The following is a 16573-nucleotide window of genomic DNA, read 5'->3' on the forward strand; positions in this document are numbered from 1 at the left end:
AATTAAAATCCGAAAAGGTAGGATAACAAATATTTAAAACATTTCAGAATACATACTGAAAAGTGTACTTTTTTTCACAGTTGTAACATTAAAAATACTTGTTTTATTCAATTGTTTTCTTCAGCTTAAATTTCTTTAAACTGATTTTGTTAATGAAGAAACCAAAAAAATCATCAGAACTGAAAAGAAAGACATTTTTGACGTCACTAATGATTTTCTTTGAAGTTTGAAGGATTTCCCTTGAAGGCGGGAAGCTGTGAGCAGCCTCACTGAAGGAGGTGCAGCGTCCTCCTCCCGCGTCATGCTGCTCCCGCGCGCGACCGACGCGCGCGGGCAGCTGCTCTCAGCGGACGCACGCGGGCGCCTTCCGCCCTAAAGGAGAGGACGGGAGGATGGAGGACCGACACCGGAGCCGGACTCCCGGGAGCCAGAGCCGGGTCCGCAAGGAGAGCAAGCTCCGGTTGCGGGTTCTACTCCTGGACGACAGCGAGCGCACGTTTGAGGTGGAGGTGAGGCTTCTAAATCAGAGTTCTTCATACGAATATCTCTTAAATGTATTTTTTTTTTTTACTAAAAATAAATACTAAATAATAAAAACTAAAAATATTTAAAAAGTCCATATGTCTGCTTATGTAGACTGAAAGACGCTAGAAAAAAATCCACGTAACAGAGTTTAAATTTACATAACCACGTTTTTTGTGTGTAAATTGTTGCCGATTCCTGATTTTTTATAGCTGAATATATTTTATTTTGAAATGCTTTATTTTTCCCAGCAGAAAGTGGAAGCATTACTATGACTATTAATCAGATAATAAATAATTCCTTTATAAAAAAATAAAATAAATACATTTAATAATTAAAATGACTTACACAAGCATTTACTATCTATAACTTTAATCACATTTTCTAAAACTAACCAGGAAGTAATAAAAGGGAGAGATTTCCCTTTAATATTATATTCATATATTTATTTTGGCCAAATTAACACAAAAAATGAACAAACATACATTTCCGTTATTAATCTCCTATTCATGAAACCTGTAGTGCGAGTGAATGTCTTTGATATCGCTTGTTTTTCTTTTATTAGTTCTTGAATTTGTGTTGTTTTTAAGATTTTTGTCATTCGACTGGTAGGGAGACCCATAAGTGAACTCAACAGAGCTTCAAACTTCATTTCATTACACCTGATAGCCGTTTTTTGAACATCACAGTACTTGAAATCTTATCTTTATTGCTTTGTTGACATACTGATTATTATTTCATGGTGATGATAAAAAATGTTCCTCATTCACCCAAGGAATGGTCAGATCTGTTGGGGTCTTCTACCAAAGGCTGGTAGCTGGAAGGTTCTCTGCAGTATCTTAGCTGTTTGTAGGACTGTACTTTTTGAGACGGATATCTTGAATGTTGTTCTAGGACATTCTCTTAGGCCTCAGTATTTTTAAAAACTTCTTGTGTTCTTTCTTCCTGACGTCTCCTTTCTTCTGGGTTGCTACATCCATCACTGTGGTATTCTGCTCCTTCTTGACCACCACTACTGTCCGGTCTGTCTGTATCCAGCAGTCCCAGAGGAACTTAGCTTGGTGTTTCCCATCTTGACCTTGGGACTCCCAGCACATTACTCGGTACAGATATTTCTTTACAGAATGCCAGCTAAATGGCATTTCATTTATCCCAGACCTGCTAGCATCGTACACCCTTCTCCTAATTGCCAGATTAGCTTGGAGAGAACTTTGTCAACTCACAGAGGCTCAGAGAGGTGCAATAAAAAGCAGGTACCCAGAAGATACATCCAGATGTCCATACCTACACCACTGGAAACTGCCAAAGAAAGACTACTGGTCTTGACCAGCCGGTTCAAGAGGTACAGAAAGGACAATGAAGCCAGACGGATAAACAGACTGGTCACAACTCTGCCTGAAAAAGTGTGCTCCTAGTGGCAAGGCCGGAAACTGAACAGTTCTGGAAAAGTATGAAGAAGGAGGCAACATATAACAGGCTGTTGTCTCTGAGCGAGGATTGCAGGAACCTCCCGACTACATTGGTAGAGATACCAGAGAAGGGAAACAAACACTCCTGGTTGACAGAAAACTTGCTCATGACTGCAGGCCAAGACACTCCAACCTATGCAGTGCCTGATTTTATTACAACAATAGAATAGACTCAAGGCCACACATATGGATCACTGAATACAAGGAGCGGACTCAGCGGAGCAACATCAACAGGACTCTCAGAACCTTCATAGCAAACTTCATAAAGTTGTGGAAAAGAGGTCTCACTCCAAGAAAGAGCAATGGCAGACGCAGAGGACAGTTACATGTACCTTGGCATACCACAGCTAAATGGCAACCTGGAACGGGCGACAAGGAAAGCTGCAACAGTCAAATATCTCCAACGAGTTAGGCAAGTCCTGAGAAGCCAGCTCAATGGCAAGAACAAGACACGGGCAATAAACAGCTACGCACTGCCAGTGATCAGATACCCTGCAGGAATAATAAGATGGCCAAAGGAAGAGATACAGACCAGGGATGTTAAAACACGAAAGATTCTCACCGTGCATGGAAGGTTCCATCCCAAATCCAGCACCCTGAGACTGTATGCTAACCGCAAGGATGGAGGGAGAGTACTAGTGAGTGGAGAGAGGGCGCAGTGCCAAGAACAGCTAAGATACCGCGCAGGACCCTCAAACTCCCAGGCCTCTGGTAGAGGACCCAATCTTGGGTGAGAAACACCCATGGAATGGTGAGAAAAGGTTTTAGGTATGTTAGCATATTGAACCTCTCAGCTGACCCGACCTTTTTCATAGCCATAAGGTCATGAAGAACTGTACCCCCAGATGTCTGCTAGCAGTCATGTGCTCCTCTATCCAGGTCAGCAGAGGTGGTGACATGTTTTCAACACAGTGGCATTGCCTGCAAGGCAGTAGTACAATTCGTAAAGAGTTTGTGTGTTTGTGTGTGTCTGTAGCTCGCAGTATTGTGTTAGTAAAGTAGCTCCACTTTCCCCGCTCATGCTTTCTTTTCTGTCGGTTTCCCTGTGGCCTCTGGGACATTTGTAGCATTTCTGTCAGAGGAGGATGATGTGGAAAGAAAAGAAAGAGGGGATGGTTAGAAGGAAGGAAGGGGAGAAGTAAAAATAAATTGCGATAGATATAGAGAGAGACTCTAAAAAATGACTCCGTTACATTAAGGGAGGTAAATCTTATGTCAAATCCGTCTTTCTCAGACATGGACCGACTTTTACATCCTGACAGGATTTGAGCTTCCAAACCTCCAAAGAGCTGCAGATAAAATCACTTATTCGACTGGAACTAGAATTAGGTTGACAGGATACGGAGCGGTTGATGTCAGGGAAGGTCCTCACAATGGTGGACATCAGCGTAGAGAAAGGGGAGGGAAAAGAGGTTTTCTCCTCTGACCCTAATCCTCCAACCTTCAGGGCAAATCTCCAATTAATGATCAGCGAGGCTGTGGAGAAAAAGAAAGGAGGAATACGATGGAGGAGGAGGCGAGGAAATTCGCGGCATGTACAGTAGACACTTCCTAAAAGTCAGATTTAGATCTAGAAAACAACAATTCATTTCTAAATAATTACCTTTTGTTATATGGAGTTCTTTAATAAATGTCTTGGTTTTGTTGCCGTGGCAAATATATTACTTTTGCTAGCTGTAGTTGGGTTGGCTTTTTTTTTCTTTTTCAGTAATTATTAGTGTGAAGCAGCTGCTCTCCTCTTCTTCATGACAAGCTAATGAATTTCATCCCCCGACAGAGCGCTAAACACCAGCTAGCAGACACCAAACAATTAAAAAAGAACTAGGAACAAATGCACAGATGCTTTCTGGGTAAAAGGAGGCAGAGACGCAGGAAATTGACAGGGAGGGGGATCTTTCTAAAAACAGAAAACTTGAGTATGAGAGAAATATATTTAAAGAGAAAAAAGGAACAAAAAAGTAAAGTTAGAACAACACCAACATCATTTCATTGTTTTAATCAGATTTAAAAAAAAACAATTAAAAATACTTTTTCTTTGTATTAGTTTAGTGGGTTTTTTTTGCGTTCAGGGCGGGTTGTTTTTCACTTTCAGTGCCAGGCTGAAGAATATAAAAAATGAAAAGCCAGATTGTAAATTTGAAAGAAAAATAAAGGAAAATGTGAAAGAATATATCTTTTTTTCATTTAAAAATAGTGAAAACTTGAATAAAAGAATTATAAACCTAAAAATGTTTGTTTTTTTGTGGTGAAAATATTGTTTATTTGTTACAGCTGCTGTTTTGTATTTTCTTCTTCAGTTAAGCCAAATCTTTTGTGGGGGCGGGGCTTTGAGCCTGTGTCATCCCTCCTCCTTCTGTTGAACCAAAAGACGACATTCTTACTACTGTAGGCCACAGAGAAGGGATGACACAGGCGGCGCCAACAACAATAACATCACAATAACTTCTGTCACCCAATGTCCATCAAGTCCCAGAAGCCAATGGGCACAAATGTAAAATTAGGATCAACTTCAGAAACAAATAGTCTGAATTTAAACTAAGTTTTTTCGATTCAAGTTTTTAAAATATATATATTTTTAATTTTTTTTTTTATATTAAGCTGATGCTGATTTGACTCCAAACATCTGGAGCTAATGAAGGATCTTGATTTGAAAAATCCCCCCAATGGTAAAAATGGTCTTACCAAGAATTCAAAGTTTCTAGCCACTACTACATTTTTTTAAAACTAAAATTATATTTCTATTAAAAAACTTGATCAATAAGAAAAAGACTTTTACTTGAAAATGTTTCAAAAATGGGTCTTTTCCTCTCACGTGTGAAACATGTACATATTTTTACAAAGCATTTTATTCTTGACACTTTTATACTGATTCACAGTAGAGCCGTTCTTATTGAGAACACGTTACCCTTCACTGTGGTCTTTTATATAGTAACTCATTAAACTAAGCTCTTCAACAGAGAAACTAAGCTGTAAAACATAATTCCCTTGTCTCAAGAGAATTACTTAAAGCACGTTTTCAAAACTTCTCAATTAAAAAGTTGAATCTATTACTCTTATGAACGCCTAATTTTCAATGGTCTTATATTTTCAGCAAAACGTTTTAGGCGCTGATTTCTTCAACAAAGTCTGTGGTCATCTGAAACTTCTGGAGAAGGAGTACTTCGGTTTGGAGTTCAGGCACCACAGCGGCCATTATGTAAGAGCAGCCCAACTAGACGTGTTAAGTTGAGGGTCTTCTGTCTGTTTGACCGTGTTTCTGTTGCAGGTCTGGTTGGAGATGATGAAGCCCCTCATCAAACAGATTAAATGTAAGATGGTTTTCTCTGCAGTTTTACAATTACATGCTTCTTTATTCTACCCAAATGATCCGATCTGACTTTCACACTTAAAATACATTAAGATTCAAGAGAGATTCAAGATTCAAAGTGTTTATTGTCATATGCACAGTAAGAAACGGGTTTCCCTGCACAATGAAATTCTTACTTTGCTGTCTGCTCTGAATGCCAAAAAAGTATACAGAAAACAGAAAATTCACACAAACATAAACACAAAAACTTACTAACTTACTAAAACAACCAAGGGTTTTACTAATGCTCTTACACAAAGGTTAGTCTCTGCTCATTTGTATTTTTGTAACTTGTAACAAGCAAACATTAGGCTACAATCTCGTAAGAAGCTAGCATTAGGTTATGAAAGTGTAACAAATTAGCATTAGACTATAATTTGTGGCTACAATCTTATAATAAGCTAACATAAGACTACAAAGCTAACATTGGGCTATGATCCTGTGATTAGCTAACATTGGACTACAATCTTGTGACAAGCTAGCATTAGGCTATGATTTGTGAAAAGCTAAGATTAGGCTACAATCTCATAATAAGCTAACATAACACTACATAGCTAAAATTGGGCTATGATCCTGTAATAAACTAACATTTGGCTACAATCTCGTAACAAGCTAGCATTAGGCTACAATCATGCAAAAAGCTAACATTGGGCTACGATCTTGTAAAAAGCTAACATTAGGCAACGATCTTGTAAAAAGCTAACATTGGGCTACGATCTTGTAAAAAGCTAACATTAGGCTACGATCTTGTAAAAAGCTAACATTAGGCTACGATCTTGTAAAAAGCTAACATTGGGCTACGATCTTGTAAAAAGCTAACATTGGGCTACGATCTTATAAAAAGCTAACATTAGGCTACGATCTTGTAAAAAGCTAACATTAAGCTACGATCTTGTAAAAAGCTAACATTAGGCTACGATCTTGTAAAAAGCTAACATTAGGCTACGATCTTGTAAAAAGCTAACATTGGGCTACAATCTTGTAAAAAGCTAACATTAGGCTACGAACTTGTTAAAAGCTAACATTGGGCTATGATCTTGTAAAAAGCTAACATTGGGCTACAATCTTGTAAAAAGCTAACATTAGGCTACGAACTTGTTAAAAGTTAACATTGGGCTATGATCTTGTGAAAAGCTAACATTGGGCTACAATCTTGTAAAAAGCCAACTATAATCTCGTAACAAGCTAGCATTAGCTATTATCTTGTAACAAGCTAACACAAAGCTACCATCACTTTTTTGTTGTGTATTGAGTTTAATAGTCAACACTAAATTTTAGGCTGATTGTGTTGATCCATTTAAAAATTATATAATTTATTTACTTAATTTTGTTCAATTCTTTTTGGACAAAAAATAAAAGTGTAAAAAAAAATTGTAAGACTTTTTTGTTCTCCGTTTGTCAGACACCAGTGATTTATTCTTCAGATTTATAGTCAAATTTTTTCCACCTGATCCTGGACAGCTAAAGAGAGGCCTCACCAGGTAAAGTTTGACTTCTTCAGCATTTTTTTTTTAAATTTTCCATCAGATTTTTCTTATGTAACCCTTCTGCTATCCTAGGCACTTTAACGTTGGGAGTCGGGTCATCTAGACCCACTAGACAGTGCCCTGAACCTTTTTCTTCAATGATTTGTGATCTTCACTGGTATCCGTGGATTACATGAAATCTTTCCACCTTTGTCATAGTAGGAATAACACGTCAATGTAAGGGTGGACTCACCTAAGATAGCACAAGGGTTAAAGCTGCAGACGTTCTGCATAAATGTGTATGGACTCATGCACCTCACAAATGGTTTTCTTTGTTTCATCCATTGCCTTTTTTATACATGACATATACATAACCCTAACCCTAAAAATAGCGAAAAAGTTTATATATTTTTTAATATCAGGTGATTTTCTTTTTTTGCATGTGCAGGTATCTTTTTGCCTTACAGATAAAGCAGGATTTGTCGAACGGCAGTCTAACATGTAACGACAACAGCGCTGCCTTGCTCATCTCCCACATTCTGCAGTGTAAGCATACAAAAGTGCACAACATCTTCTTGATAATCCTCATGTTTTTTCCAGAGTTATAAACTGATCAATCAAATGGCTCAATTAAAGTTGGTGGGCCCTGCTGGCCCCTACGTTCAAAATGTTTGAGAGATTCTCACAAGCCTGCTTTTAAGTTATGGGAGTGTGGACTTCCAATCAGCTCACTCCTGATTAGAGAGAGTGGTTGCCATACAAACATTGACTCAGACAGACTTGGACCAATCACTGCTTACTGATGTCGTCTGGCTCCAACATGGCGGTGTCCGTATTGGACGTAAAAGAAATGGTGACTGAAGGAAACTAGTCTTTTATGAACAACCATGTATTCCTGCAGATGTTTTAATCATCTGTCTTTTCTGTTCTGGTCAAAAACAACAAATAATTCCACTAATTGAGTTCAATTTGCATCAGTCAACAAAGTGAGTTGAAAGTGCCTAACTGATGCCCTTTGATCTGTTAGTTAGACGGTGAGGAAGATGTCTGTTTGTGTAACAGCAGAAATAGGGGAATATGACGAGGAGCTGGACTATCAACATCTGGAGACGAAGCAATATGTGCCCAACCAGGAGTACCTGGACCACAAGATCATGAAGTTTCATAAGAGACACAGGTATGAGCGAAATATGAGCTTTTGGGAGTTTTTATTCTGTTCAAAATGAGCTTAAACTTCAGTTTTGTAAACAAGCAAAACTGGGACGTACTAAAACTTGGAGGTATACCAGCAGTTAATTGATTGATATTCTAAATCTGAAAAGCTGAGTATCATCAGCATATCACCAGACTTTTTGCTGTTTGTTAAAGCTACCTAATGGTAAAGATTCATTGGTTAAAACACAGGAGAATCTATTTTAACTTAACTGTGCTTCATGGGGATAATCTAAAATGAACAACAAGTAAAGTTAAACTTTAGCATTGGAGACGTCACAGAGTATAAATACATAATGCACACTCTTTGACATTAGCGCAACCCTTCAACCGTTTACGGGATCAACGTGAGTCAGCTGATTCTGATGCAGAGAAAAGACTGCAAGACCGCCATCCTTTGCAACAGGATCAGATAATTTACGTCAATTGCGTAAACACTTCACTTTGTGTTAAGAGTTGCATAACAGTGCAAGGCTGCCCTTCTCCGCTTCAGAATTCCTTGGAACTACGTTAATTGCGTAAACAGTCAACACGTTACGGTACTCAAAAGATTGTCAGTACTGGAGCTAAAGCTCTGGTGTTGAAGGGTTAGGATCAGCCAATTGTTGAAATTTGCTCACAAAGTCAACAAAAATCAAATAATCCATATTTCTTGGTCTATAGAACTGTTTTGTGTCGTTGGAATCAGTAGCCCAGTTGTCTTTGTTGTTCTCCTCAGAGGAATCTCTCCTGCAGACTCTGATGTCCACCTGCTAGAGGTAGCGAGGAAGCTGGACATGTACGGGATCAGACCGCACCCTGCCCATGATGGGGAGGGACAGAGAATAAACTTGGCTGTCACTCATTCTGGAGTACTGGTCTTTCAGGTTTGGCACAAGAGGTTTTAGATGCTCTAAGAGCTTGTGGGTAGATCACGGGTCATAACAGATTAACAACCAAAATATATATACATATATTTTTTTAATCTGTCAGCGAATCATCATCCTCACAGTGAAATCCATCACTAAATTGACATTGAGCATCCTCTGATACATACGTCACTGCACATGTATGTTTAGATACACTGAGTGCAAATTCTTTCTGCAATCGGAAAGCCGTTACCGGCCCTGCTGGCGCCAAGTCCCTGGTGGAGAACCTGCCAGGCCCACAGGAGTGTTTTATTGAGGCCCGGGCCCTCTAACGACATAGATACCGAGACGTCCTGCTGCTGCGCCTGCTGCCGGCTCCGCAGTTCCCCCCCAGGGGACCCGAGCCCAGTAAAGCAGCTGTGCTTCTTGGGCACTGTCCGCGGACCAGGGGCCGCCGCTCGCTCAGCCGTGGTTAAGCCAGCTGTGCTTAAGAAACGCCTCCCCATACGCGATTTACAGTAGAGCATGAAACGCGATCCTCGCTGCTTTCTGTTTATAAAATAAAATGCCTCATCTGCTCTAATAGTACAAGAAATTTTAATACCTAGGTCTGGTCTGGACTGAATGTCGAACCTTCTGGAATAGAATTGTGTACATGAGGGCTTCTGTAGAAGTCTTGATCTTCATTGAAAGGTCACTGAGAAGCCGTTATTCTACTGGAATGGAATCCCGGTTCAAATTACTGATCCTCCATTACACTGAAACATAAGACAAGTAGCTACTAAAAGGGGAAAAAAGTGAAATTTAAAACAGTTTTGAGTTTACTTTATACAAGCAAGTCAAGATTTCTTTGTTTTCAAATGGAAACATTTGGAAATGCTTTGTGTCGCCATGGTCAATCTAAAATCTAATGACTTGTGAGTCTCTGTCAGGCTAACGTCCATGTTGCTGCTCTTTTGTTTCAGGGAAACACCAAAATCAATACGTTCAGCTGGGGAAAAATCCGGAAGTTGAGCTTCAAGCGTAAACATTTCCTGATCAAACTACACGACAAGATCGGGGTGAGAATGGGACCGAATGCAGCAAGAAAGTTTGAAAAGTATAACCAGTGAACATCGACGTAAAATTCATATGTTTTTCTCATGTGTGTAAAATTTTAAAAATGTAGAGAGTTACTCAAAGGAAGAGGGCAACATAGAACCTAAAGAGACGTGGAGGCAACTGTTCAAGTTGTAAATCTCCAGAGGCATGACGGTCTCCGGTCACACAGATGCAGCGCTGATGAAAACCACAAGAGTCTAAAACTGTGGCCTTAACCCTTCAGCATGACGTGATTCCAGCACATTCTAAAGCTGAGAAAAGCAGCTTTGCGTTAATATGCATTTTGTATCAGCGCAAAGCTGTGTTTCTCCGTGTCAGAATCCATTGGAATAAATCATCTTTGGTTGTACGGGTCCGTGGAGGCGCGTAGAGAGGAGAGGTCGCATCTTGAGGGGAGCGCAGGTGTGTCTTGCAGTTCCCTCTAGGGTCATTGATAAGGGACCGTATATCGTGCGTGCGGTAAGTGTACTGTAGAACAGTGGTCCCCAACCTTTTTTTTCACCATGGACTGGCGGAAAAAAAAAACGTTTTCACAGACCGGTCTTTGAGATGTGGCAAACATTAATTGTAGCAACGCTACAATGAATGAGGAACAGAGACATTTTGACAGACATGTCATTGTACATTGCACAGGTCTCATCATCCTCTCCTTGCACTCATGGTGCCAAAAAGAAGCACTGTCTATTAGATGTAGCTTTATTGTTTTTTGGAAGTCAAAGGCTCCTTTTCTGTCTCCAGGCTGGGCCTTTTCCACTTGGCAAAGAAACTTTCCAAAGACGTTCGTTTTTTTACTCATTTTGTTAGCGTTAACCTTCCACGTGACCGCGAAGAGTGCCCTGGCCTGCGTCAAGAGTGACATGAACGGATGGAACAGAGAATTGGGAGATTTTTCAAAATAAAACATCTTTCAGATTCCAAAACAAATAAAACGAGGGGGGGGGTGCTGTAAGTAAGTAAGTAGTACATATGATGGACGGGTCATGTCGTACGATACCGTTAGCAAAGCCTCAGACACAGCTACCCCTTATGGCTAGGTGAAAATTGACAAACCTGTACGTCAGGAGTGCGCACTTGTCTCGTGAACAGCAATAGTAGGCCCCTCGCGCAGGTTTGAAAAAGGCAAAAATCTGTAGGATGTGAGGTTTAGTGTTGGTTTATCACGGGAAAAAAATTGATTTGAAATGTTTTTCTATCCTTCCAGCAGTCGTGCAAAGACACTCTAGAGTTCGCCATGGCGAGCCGGGATGTTTGCAAATCCTTCTGGAAGATGTGTGTGGAGTATCACGCTTTCTTCAGGCTCTCTGAGGAACCAAAGGCTGTGCATAAAACTCTGCTGTCCTGTAAGGGCTCCAGGTTTAGATACAGGTAAAACACACATTCAGGCTATGAAATGAGACGTGAAGAACATTTCAACCAGTTTTGTGGGTCATCTTTGTGAAGCAGCACAGTGAAAAACACCTTAACCTTTCCAGTATAAACCTGAAACAGAAGCATTCAAACGTCATTTGATCAGAAAGTTGTTTCCTGTGATGGATGGGAGCTCTGTCACTTCAGTTTCTTCTCTAAGCCCTCTGAGATGCATCAACCATGGAGATTACCGTATGTGTCACGTTATTTTTTAAACATAGTTTGCCCAGGATGAGACGTATACACAGATGTGACATATATGTGATAGTTTTTAAATAAATGGGCTCATATATTTATGGCCCGCAGTCGCAGTCACTGACTGCAAGGAACATATTGTTTTTGCAGTTGAAAAGATTTCTGCGCCTTTGAGCGTAAATTTTGAACCCCGCCACACCTAGGATAAATTGAAAATGAATTTTCCACAAAGTCCCCCCGAAGACGATTACATCACGGAGAGGGATCCCGTGAAAAAAATGAATGGGGCCGAATATTGCTAATGGGGAGAAAAAAAAAAGATTTCAAAATATAGTTACGAAACCAAAACCCACATGTCGGGGATATGCCAAGCAAATTTTGAAATCATTATGGGACGGCTACACGACCTACAGCTTGGCGGCCATTTTGTGGGAGGGGGGTGATAACTGGTGATTTCTGCGTTTTTCCACAATATGGGAAAACGAAACTTGTGCGAATTTCATGAAATTGCACACACAGGCCAGTCTACAAACACCACAGAAGTTTCGTTGACCTTGGCCGCCATTTAAAAAAAAGCACCTTTGGTAATACATACAAACGAAAACTGGTCCTAGGTATTTTTATCGATCGTCTTGAAACTTCCTGGGCATCAATGGCAACCTATTGTGGACAAAATGTTGGACTTCGAAGTGGTAGATTTTGAACGGCGTGGGTTTGGCAAATTCGCAACTGTTGCGATCTTAGTTAGCTCGCACATTTTTTATCGGAATGTCATGAAAATGAAATATGCGATTCCCTGGCCCACACTGAACAAAACAATGTAACAAACGACCAGATCGCTAAAGAAATGTGGGTGTGGTAAACAAAAACTGTTGCCATAAAATCCGCTGACTCTGCTATAAAAAAAAATAAATAAAAAAATCAGAATTTTATTTTTAGAATTGGCTAATGAAACTGATAAAACGTCGGTTCGGTGTTCGGTGGCCATTTTGTGCTAAAATCTGCATTTTTTGAATTTTCGCGTTTTTCTTACAGCGATTTTTACGAAATTTCACGCACATGTTGTTAGCGTAAGTCTTCAATCACCTCTGGAGTTTCGTTTAGACTTTTGGCCGCCATCTTGAATTTTTCATAAAAAGCACCTTCACAACCCGATACAAACGTAAACTTGATGTTGGGATTTTTATTGATCGTCTCGTAACTTCTTAGGCATTAGTGGCAAGCTATTGTTGAAAAAATGTTGCAATTAGAAGTAGATTTTGAACGGCGTGTGCATGGCAAGCTAGCAAAATTGGCATACTGTTATAACTCCTATGTCTTTCAATGGAAAACTGTGAAAATTGAACGCATGACTCCATGGTTGGAACCGAACATAATGAACAACACTGGATATGGACATATAAGGAATGTGGGCGTGGTTATCAAATCACCTCGGTTGCTAAGGCCATCCAAAAGTTTACTTTTTCCATTTAATCTGAAACCGACGATCAGTCTGTGATCCCCAGGTGACCAAAACATAAAATGGTTTCTAGTGAAATAAAATCAACAGAACAAGCGGCATTTTGAAAATAGTGATTTTCTATCAACTTATGAAATGTAGATCTTACCAATGGAGCAATGTGTTTTTCTGAGTCAGTTAATGATGTTGGTTGCAATGCTAGCACTTTTAGCCACATAAGCATAATTAGCATAGTTAGCATTTTTAGTATCTAAAGCAGTATGTTTTTCTGAGTCAGTTGACGGTGTTGATTGCAAAGCTAGGACTTTTAGCCACATTAGCACAACTAGCATAGTCAGCATAAGTAGCATATGCAGCTTTGACTGCCTTATTCAAAGGTGGGCAGTGAGGGCGGCAGTGCTGCGTAGAGGTGGGCATCGATAGCGAAGGTGGTGCGTAGCGGTGGGGCGGGGAGTGCCTGCGGGCCATACAACGCCGCTTGTGGCTTTAATTCATATTTTTCCCACTAACAACAACTTGAGGATGCTGTTGGGGTGTGGATCAGGATTTGAGTGTGATCAGCGGGTAGAGTTCAAAACAGACATGGAAGAGAATCAGATGTAGCTCCTGTGTTGACATTCGCTCGACCGTCGTAACTCTGCAACCGTTCACACGATTAGCGTAAGTCCAGGGGATTCCAAGGCAAAGAAAAGCAGCTTTTCACTAATGTGCAACGGTAAAGTGTTTACACGATCAATTTAACCACCTGACAGGACGAAGCACTGCTCCTGGAGCTGTGGGGTTGGGGTAGGGAGAAGCAACGGAGTCAATGGAAATTTACTGACAAGTCTTGCCCATGCAGCACGACAGACCGGTGGAAATCTGGGGTTAGAGCACGTGTTATTTAGGTGTTGCTGGTGATGTCTCCGGTGCTAATGCTACACTCGCCAACACAACTGCCACAGCGTGATGGGGAGGCATCGACAGAATCTTCAGGATCAGCTGCCGCCGCCGGCAATGGTCATGAATGTAGATGGCGGCAGTCAAGCTGCTGTCAGACCCTCGGTGGCCGGAATCTCCAGCTACTGTTGGGCAAAGGCGGGGCTAAACGCGGGACAGACAAAAGCTTTCGCCTTTTTGGGTTTGTTCTGAGCCTGATATGGTTCTGATTGTTTCTGGCTTTTATTGCAGCGGGAGAACTCAGAAACAGCTGCTGGAGTGTTTGGGATCAGGGGAGAAGAAGGCTTTGCACCTGGAAAGGTACGAGGAGAGAGGAGGGGAAATCAAAGCTCAGCGTGTTTTGAAATCTAAAGCTTTCATGAATTCTTCATTCTTTATCCAGAACCTTCTGTCAGTCCGACTTTGACCCCAGACAGTGCCGATCTTCTCCAGATCTCCTCACCGATGTTTCCAAGGAGGTACCAGACCCCTGAACGTGGTTTATGACCAACGATGGCGCCACTGAATTATTTGACGGAAATAAATAATCTTTTGCTTCAAAGACTCGTCACCGTGGCGACTTGATTACAAATAAACAATCTGATCCCCCAACGTTTGTTTGTTTTCTCCTCAGATGTACGAACGCGGCCACCTGTTGCCGCGGGCCAGGCGCGCTCTGGAGGTTCACAGTCAGGACGAATCGGAGCCCCGGCGGCGGCGTGCAGACAACGCGGAGGGAGGAGCCAAAGCCAGCCACTCCTCTGTTGAGGTCGCACGGAGGAATCAACCCTTCTGTCAAGTCACCCCCCTCCCTCTGTCTCCCCACCACTCCACACCCTCTCCCAAGCTACGCCACGCCTCCACCCCACAGAACGGGGCTCAGCGCCAAGCCCAAAGGCTGGCCGGTGTCTACGGCAACAGATCCCGCCGCCGGCCCAACCCCCAGCCGCACCCGGATGCTGCACAGCAGCTGGTGCTCCTCTACCCCAACAGCCCTGCGTACCAGTATCACCCCGTTCTGCCCTCCTTCCCCTTCACTACCTCCTCGCCACTCAACCGTCCCCCCTTCTTGGCGGACTACGTTACGGTTTCCTCTCTGGAGCGTTTCCCACACGTGAGGAGGCGGGACTACGCTCCAGTGGACAGTGCGTCACGGCCCGCCTTCTATCCAGTAAGTCAGGATTTGCCGCCGTTTTCTCCGGTTCGGAGGAACTTCCGCCCGTCCGGTTCCGGCGGGCTGGGACCAGCGAGGGTTTACCAGCTGGGGAGCAATGGAGCACGCCATTTGGGTGTGAGACATGTGGAGGCGGGGCATTACAGCGACGACTCCAACTTCCTGCCAGGGCTGCCTCGTCGCACCGCCAGCCAACCAGAGGTCAAGTTCCTGTCAAGGAGCACAAACCCCGCCTTTAACCCCGCCTCTGAGTTCCGCCCACTTGGTTACTACCCCCACCTATCCCGGCCTACCAGACCCACCTACCTCCCACTTAACTCCTCCCCCCTCCCCGAGCGCCCCACCTCCCTCTGTATGTTCACAGGTGCCTCTGGAAGCTACAGCGACTCCGACCCGGAGGTCTTCTACCCGTACTACTGCCCGCCGCCGCCTGAGGCGGGGAAGGTCGTGGGGTCAGCTGGACTTGCCAGAATGAGGTTTTCCTCTGGAAGCCTTCAACTGGACGAGGAAGATGAGGTAGAGGAGGAGGAAATGGCTCAAGCCGCAGCCAAGAAAGAGACAAAGAGCGACCCGGAAAGGACTGGGAGGAGTCAAGAGGGGGAGGAGGGGAAAGGAGGAGTGAAGATTACCCAGGTCACACTGTAGAGGAGGTTGAAGGTCTACAGACTGAAGAAGAGCAGAGATTCAGGTCTGACGTCCAACGTGAGCTGGGAACTAAACTGTACCGTTGCCTTTTTCTAGTCAAACTAATTCAAACATTTGATTCATTTGGTAAAACTTTATTCGTTGTTGATAACTCTGTAATTTTGACGTTCTCCGCCCACAAGACGCTCAGAGACTCTTAACGCTTTGGCGAACGTGCAGAGGAGATTGATTTTTTTTTCATTGATACTTTAGATACTATAGGTTGTTGTGGCAACCATGCAACATCTTTTTGTCAATAAAATGTGAAATTTGCTTCAACTTGAGGCAGTGGAAACATGTAATTCTCACGCCAAGACAATGTTTCGCTCACACCGGGCTCGGAAAAGAGCGACCAACAAAACGTAACGTAGACATGAATATGTCCCAATAATACATCGCTGTGCAAGTTTTTATGTCAATTTTTGGGCCCTACGTACAAAAATGCAGGCATTGAATGTTGGTTGAAAGCTAAATCAGTTCACCTTTGACCGACCAGGGACTCGGAATTGGTCCTGACGTACAGGTAGAGTCCTTTTCAAAACACAGGAGTACCGACCGTCTGGAAATCGATCATGACGGAGAGATCAAGAATGCGGTTCGGGTCTAGATTCAATGACAGCAAGTCATTGAATTCTGGAATAGAGCTGTGGAAAAAGAGCTGGAGCAAAATTCACCAGATTTGAATGCCTCTGACATTTCACGGCAAGCCTCTACCAACATGCGCTAGGATCGGGTAGCAACAGTCCAGTGTGAACACGTACGCTAAAAGAAT

At 42.3% G+C, this 16573-nt stretch overlaps 1 protein-coding gene across 2 annotated transcripts; it reads left to right on the forward strand.

Moving 5' to 3' along the window:
• Nucleotides 1-238: 238 nt before the first annotated feature.
• frmd7 (FERM domain containing 7) lies at nucleotides 239-16085 on the forward strand. Of its 2 annotated transcripts, none has more exons than XM_020711507.2 (12): nucleotides 239-509; nucleotides 5083-5187; nucleotides 5257-5299; nucleotides 6740-6818; nucleotides 7252-7349; nucleotides 7866-7980; nucleotides 8734-8881; nucleotides 9829-9924; nucleotides 11169-11329; nucleotides 14196-14264; nucleotides 14347-14422; nucleotides 14578-16085. In XM_020711507.2, the coding sequence occupies exons 1-12, from the start codon at nucleotides 393-395 to the stop codon at nucleotides 15760-15762; spliced, it is 2292 nt and encodes a 763-aa protein (XP_020567166.1). In that variant the 5' UTR covers nucleotides 239-392; the 3' UTR covers nucleotides 15763-16085. The 2 variants fall into 2 exon arrangements, with proteins under 2 accessions (XP_020567166.1, XP_004079748.1); XM_004079700.3 differs by having other exon boundaries at nucleotides 240-509; nucleotides 11166-11329.
• The last annotated feature ends 488 nt before the right edge of the window (nucleotides 16086-16573 follow it).

This window comes from Oryzias latipes, chromosome 18, assembly GCF_002234675.1.
Source record: "Oryzias latipes chromosome 18, ASM223467v1".
Classification (NCBI taxonomy): Eukaryota; Metazoa; Chordata; class Actinopteri; order Beloniformes; family Adrianichthyidae; genus Oryzias; species Oryzias latipes.